We start from the raw sequence: 6844 nt of genomic DNA, 5'->3' as shown, positions 1-6844 counted from the left end.
ATGGTATTTTTCTGCATGAAACTGTGTATTTTAATAATGAAATGGAGTTCTTTTTTAAAGTTTAAAATATCATTTAATTTTATGTCTTATAGAGAATGTAATGAGTAAAAGATTGTACAAGCGTAATAATTCATCTGTAAACCTAAAAATATACAGCCAATTTTGAAAGAGATGTACCCTAGCTCAGAAAAATGTTATTGAATAGGCTAATGCTGTTGTAATGAAATGCTTCTTCTAATTTAAAAAAAAATGGCAAAGTATAAATAAAAAGTCTATGGTGCTGTAAAAAAAAAAAATAGAAGGTAGGAATTTGCTAGGCAATTAGGGTAAAAAGACCCCAAAGAAAAGTAGCCAGTTTCTTGGCTAAAACTCACAATGTCCTTGGGCCTGTTAGCAACATACTCTATTCCAAAAGCCAAAAATGTCAAAAATATTTGGGAGCTTTTATCTAATTCTAAAAAGATTTTAAGGTTACCTCTTCAAAGGTGGGAATGTTAGAGTAGCCAAAAGCCCCTTAAAAAATTAAAGAAGCTGTCCCATATGTTCCTTTGCTAATAAACCCTATTTTGATGGAAAAAAAAAGAAAAAAAATTAAAGGAGTAAATGAAGTTATCAGAAAAAAAGTGATGGGGGAGATATGGGAGGACTGGAGGAGAGGGAGTGGACATGGATTTGATCAAAACACCTTACATGCTTATAATATATATATGGTCTTTTTGAGACAGGGTCTCCCTGTAGCCCCAGCTGACCTAGAACTTGCCATGTAGACCAGGCTGGCCTCGAACTCAGAGATCTGCCTGCCTCTGCCTCCCAAGTGCTGGGATTAAAGGCATGCGCCACCACGCCCAGCTATATTTGTTATATGGTTAATGCCATCTCCCTGTAGTCTTTCATTTCTTACCTCCAGGACTAGCCTGGTCACTAAGCTCTAGATTCCTTCTAGATTCCAACTAACTTTCACATCCAAGTACACAAACAAGGAGGAGGCGGGTATAGCTCAGTGATAGAGTGCTTACCCAACATGCATGAGGTCATGGGTTCAATACCCAGAACAAGGAGACAGGGATGTAGCTCAGTGAGAGAGTGCTTACCCAACATTCATGAGGTCATGAGTTCAATACCCAGCATAGAAAAAAAAATGTTTGCTTGCCTACCAAGTAGATGATCAGCCCAAGCAAAAACTTGGTCCCAGTTCCCTAACTTCTTTGGCCATTATCTTGATTTCTACTCATTTTCAGCTATTTCCATGGCTATGGCTTAGAAGTCATCTATTCTGGAAATTTTAAATTGAAATGTCTCACTCTAGTGGGAAAAGATAAACACCAAGGTATTACCAGTGGCTTTCTTGATAAGCCAGATTACGTTTGCTGAATGTATTTTCTAGGCACACAATTCTTCAATAGGAAAAAAAGCAGGAGAAACTTTATCATGCTTATCTTTTCTTAGTCTTTCAAGTGTCTGAACCTTTATGTCTAGAGTTTACTATTTGATCCCAATTCAAATCTACTTTTCAGTCTCATCAAGACCTCTAGACTTGGATCCTTCTGGATGGTTAGCTGCTTTTCCTCTATGTGAGGACTGCTCTTAGTCCTCAGCTTGTTATGATATTGATCACACTGTACTGTAATGTTTGTTGACATGTGGATCTTTCTCTTTGTAGGCTAAGTTCCTTAGGCTCAAACAACATGGCTTGGGATTGTGGACCCATGGGACTCTGTGCCTGTAGAATCTAGCTCAGTGTGACTAATTCAAAATGACACAGGCTTCTAAATGAATGAGTAAATACTGAACTAGCACTGACCTGTATAAGCCGGATTCTGGTTCAAATTCTAATTCTTCCACTTTCATATGTCACTGGGAAGGCCAATCCAGTTCTTGGAATCTTAATTTTATCATCTGTAAAGTGGGGTGAAAATCTTCGTCCCACCCACTTCATAGCATTGTCAGGGAGCATAACTAATATTTGTAAACATTAGGTATGTGAGTTATTATTACTTGTGCAGACTGGCTAGAACACATGATCCCATGTATTAGAACTGCTTTCCTTGGGTCACTGGAATTGCCTTTTTATTGCTACTTGACATTAGTGGTTTCAGAGCTGACTAACCATTAATTGTTCCATAGTGTTTACTTTTCATTCCTCTAAAGGAGATAAGGCACGGTTGGGGTATCTGCTTTCCTGATACTGTACCTACTCACTCCTTTTACAGGGAACATGTAATTATTAAAGATGGAGAAATGCCTCCCAGGGCTTTCTGGAAGAATTTTATTTTATTTTTATTTTATTTTGTTTTTTTAAAGACAGGGTCTCATATAGCTCGAGTCAGCCTAAACTTCCTATTAGTCAAGGATGATGCCTCTGAACTGGTCTCTTGTCTCTACCTTCCAAGTGCTGCTAATTACAGGTGTCACTAATCCTGGCCTAGGATGAAGCACCCTAATTTTTTTTTTTTTTGGTCTTTTTGAGACAGGGTATCCCTGTAGCCCCAAGCTGTCCTGGAACTTGCTTTATAGACTGGGCTGGCCTTGAACTCACAGAGATCCACCTGCCTCTGCCTCCCAAGTACTGGGATTAAAGGCATGCACCACAAGCTTGGCTAGCATTCTTTTTTTACTTTTTAAAATATTTATTATTTTAATTTTTAATTTTTTTTTTGTCTTTTTGAGATAGGGTCTCCCTGTAGCTCCAGCTGTCCTGGAACTCACTGTGTAGACCAGGCTGGCCTCGAACTCACAAAGATCCACCTGCCTCTGTGCTGGGATTAAAGGCATGCGCCACCAAGCCTGGCATTATTATTTTTATTTTATGTGTATGCGTGTATTACCTGAGTGTAGGTAAGTGCACCTGTGTCATACAATGCCTGCGGAGGATAGAAGACGCTGTTGGATCCCCTGGAACTGGAATTTTGGACAGTTGTTAGCTGCCATGTGGGTGCTAGGATTCGAACCTGGGTCTTCTGCAAGAACAACTAGTGTTCTTAACTGCTGAGCTGTCTCTCCAGCCCCCTGACTAGCATTCTAATTCTTTACAGGGCTACCAACTACAAGTAAGCAAAGATAGGGAACCACAAAATTAACAAAGAGAATGGAGAACTCACTTTGCTCTTGAAGTCTGAACCACAAACAAATCAATATAGAGATCTTTAAGCCAACTAAATAAAAATGTGTCCAAGTGGGATCTGTATTGTGAATCATTTTTTGTTACATTTAACACGCATGTGCAGGTCAGAGGACAACTCTGTGGAGTCGGTTCTCTCCTAATACCATGTAGGACTCAGAGATCACACTCAGGTCTTCAGGCACGACAACAAGCACCTTTACCCAATGAGCCATCTCACTAGCCCAGGAATCAAATCTTATTCTACTAGAAGATCCAAATTCCAGGAAGGGTGAACTTCAGTGGTTCTTAAACTTACCTGCACATTAGGGATTATTTGACATTTACTCCAAAGCCTAGACCATACCTGCTAGGGATGAATTGTGTACCTGAAAATTCATGTGTTGAGGCCTCAACTGCCAATGTGACATTTTTTGGAAATAGTGCCTTAAAGAAGTAGCCAAGGTGTTTCTTCATATACGAATAATAGAGATCTCTTTCTTTCTACACAAACACTGAGAGAAGGCCACATAGAGACACAGTGATAATGCAACAGTCTGTAAGCCAGGAAGTGAAGTCTTACCAGAAAGCAATCCAGATGCCACTTCCCCCATGTCCTGGCCACTCTGTACTCCAGTGCCCAGTTGAAACTGTTACCTTAGTCTCCAAAACGCTGGGACTACAGATGCAAATGTCATGTCTGGCCCTGATGGTACCCTGACCTTGGACTTCTACCCTCCAGAACTATGAGAAAATAAATCTCTGTTGTAAAGTCACCTAGTCTGTGGTATTTTACCAGGAAGCCCAAACTAATGCAACACCCCAAATCAATTAAATATCTGCTTCTCAATAAAACAGACATCAGAATTTTAGAACTTCCTGGGTGATCTAAATCTCTGCACAGGCTCCTGATTTCATTTTAACTTCAAACTGTGATGGAACTACACTCTCTTTCCTTTAATTAGAGTTGTATAAAAATAAGAATAAAATTATCAGAGTTTATAGAACCACAGCAAAACTTGCCTCAAAACTCATCTGGAAAGGTGTGACCCCTGAAGTGTCCTGAGAACAGCCACCTTCCTCTGAAGTCCAAGTCAGCTTCGCAGAGAATCTGGGCAGCAGAAATTGTATTTCTATATAAGAAGAAATGCCAACAAAACAGAATGAGCAGTTTGGATAAGCACCAGGGTCTCTGTTATTAAGCCCATGAGCCAAGAAGGCTTTTCTCTGATGAAAAGATTACCTGAAAAATTTAAAATATGGGAACTGGCTACGTATCAGCAAATTCTTTGAACATTTACAATTACTTTCTGGAGTAAAAATATTTAATCTCATGTTTTCAATTTTTCAGATTTGCTAAATCAATTTGAATTTTCAGTTAATTTTCAAAAGGTTGTGTCCAATGCCAGAATTCTTCAGAACTTACTATTCTACTTGGTAGTCCTGCATTTTCAATAAATCAACTCACTACTTAATAAGCACAAGTCCAGTAAGGGATCTAATTTAGAGCTAAAAATAGAAAGAAAAAAAAAAAACCTGGGTGTGGTGGTACACGCCTTTAATCCCAGCGCTTGGGAGGCAGAGGTAGGCAGATCTCTGTGGTTCAAGGCCAGCCTGGTCTACATAGTAAGTTCCAGGCCAGCTGGGGCTACAGAGAGACCCTGTCTCAAAAAGACCAAACAAAAACGAAACAAAACAAACAAAAAAACCAAAAAAGACTGTTTCAGACATGTGCCTAATATAGTACGCATTTTAATAAGATAGCCTTTAAGAAACTCAAATTCTTGCCAATTTTAATTTGTGAATTAACCCCTTGGTGTATTTATATGTGTTGACTCAGATCTTTCTTTCCACAAAGCATCTGTGAGTCGTGGATTATCTGTGACAAAGAGAATGACCAAGTTTGCACCATTTTTCTTCTCTAGTTCCTGGTACTCACATTACCAAGTAAAACATTGAATCTCCCATTTTATAAAATATCATCCCTTTCCATAAGGATAGAACTAAAGAATAAAGCCCACTATTCACAAGTTAAAGGAGGTCAGCAATGTTGATATGACATGCATGAATTCAGCTTGAAAAGTCTAATATCAAACCCTAAAATACCAGTACAAGTATCTCCTAGGGTCTTCATACGCACATTTAAGGATGCTTTCACCAAGGCAAGAAAGTATGAGCTTTCCCAAGATAAAAATCTATATATCCTTAATGGGTAACATTTTTCTCATCACCAATTTGTTTTTCAAATCTAATTTGGTCACAGTGCCTAGATAACCTGGCAGTAAGGTTATGCTACGCTGAAGTTCAATGACCTTGGCACTGAACCCAGATACCTTGCATCAATCTTCAGTTTTACTACTGACTGACTTCCTGATCTAAGGCAACCCTCTTTTCTGATTCAATTGCCTTTTTATGAAATAAGAAACAACTGTTCCCAAGTCCTACTTCTCTTTGAGACAGAATAGAGATGTGGTTTGTCAATAACCTTGAGGTCTTTAGAATAATCTGTTTTTTTTTTAATGTGTATGAGTGTATTGCCTACATGTAGGTGAGTGCACCCGTGTCGTGCAATGCCTGGAAGAGGCTCTCGGATCCCCTGGGACTGGAATTATGGACAGTTGTTAGCTGCCATGTGGGTGCTGGGATTTGAACCCACGTCTTCTGCAAAAACAACCAGTGTTCTTAACCACTGAGCCATCTCTCCAGCCCCCGTCTTTAGAATAATCTTAATAACCATTTAAAACAAATTGTGTCGGGGTTCAGTTCCCAGCACCCACATGGTGGCTAACGACCATCTGTAACTCCACTTCCAGGGAGTTACACCCTCTTCTGGCCTCTGTAGGCACTCCACACACATGGTGCACTTATATACATGCAGGCAAAACACTCATTTACATAAAGTAAAAATAATAAAATATTTTCTAAAAAATAAAATAAATTTTGCTTTAAAAATAAAAAACAGAGGACTGGAGCAATAGCTCAGCAGTTAAGAGCACTGGCTGCTCTTCTAGAGGACCTGATTTTGATTTCCAGCACCCATACAGTGGCTAACAACTGTCCGTAAGTCCAGTTTTAGGGAATCCAATGCCCTCTCTGACCTCCATGGACACTGAATGACATGGGTGCACTTACATATATGCAGGAAATACACACAAACAAAAAATAAATATTTTAAAAATTAAAAACGGGCTGGAAAGATGGTTCAGCAGTTAAAAGCTCTTCCAGAGGACCCAGGTTCAGCTCCCAGCATGCACATGACAAGTGACAACTGCCTGCATGCAAGTGGTGCACATACACACATTCACACACACAGTGAAAACACTCACATGATGAAAGGAGAGAACAAACTCCTAAAAATTGTCCTCTGATCTCCACATGTGTGTTATGATGTACACACACTCTAAACAAATGTAAAAAATTATAAAATATTTACCATTCACAAGCCCTCACTGCAAATACCACTAAAGCAACCATTACAACCATTTAAAAAGAGCTAACATTTTTCAGGTAGTGTAAAGGGAAAACTACCTCTTGATACAATTTTTCAACTATTAAAGCTGATGTGATATTCTTAACTGTGTGACAATGTGAACGCCCACCAGAACCACTTATTGAGGTCTCTCCAACAATGAGAGTACAGAATTTGGAGGCTAAATGGCATTAAGCCAGGAGTTTGGAAGATGTCTTGGTTTTCCTTAAACCTACCATATTTTAAAAAATATTTTATTATTTTTATTTTATGTGTAT

The 6844-nt window shown here is 39.0% G+C and overlaps 1 protein-coding gene across 14 annotated transcripts in view; it reads right to left on the bottom strand.

The window, feature by feature from the left end:
• LOC103725603 (RNA-binding protein 14) overlaps positions 1–6844 on the bottom strand; it is a 225448-nt gene that overhangs the window by 68018 nt on the left and 150586 nt on the right. For 13 of the 14 annotated variants that reach the window (XM_029558546.1, XM_029558536.1, XM_029558537.1 and 10 more), the window contains one exon: positions 4121–4230. The exons of the other annotated variant lie outside the window; for it this stretch is intronic. In XM_029558546.1, the coding sequence (XP_029414406.1) occupies positions 4121–4230 (110 nt within the window). The remainder of the gene's footprint in view (positions 1–4120; positions 4231–6844) is intronic. 14 annotated transcript variants of the gene reach the window in all.

This window comes from Nannospalax galili, unplaced genomic scaffold, assembly GCF_000622305.1.
Source record: "Nannospalax galili isolate Female #2095 unplaced genomic scaffold, S.galili_v1.0 scaffold89, whole genome shotgun sequence".
Taxonomy (NCBI): Eukaryota; Metazoa; Chordata; class Mammalia; order Rodentia; family Spalacidae; genus Nannospalax; species Nannospalax galili.
The sequence above is the reverse complement of the archived record's forward strand: the minus strand, read 5'-3'. Positions and strand labels throughout refer to the sequence as shown.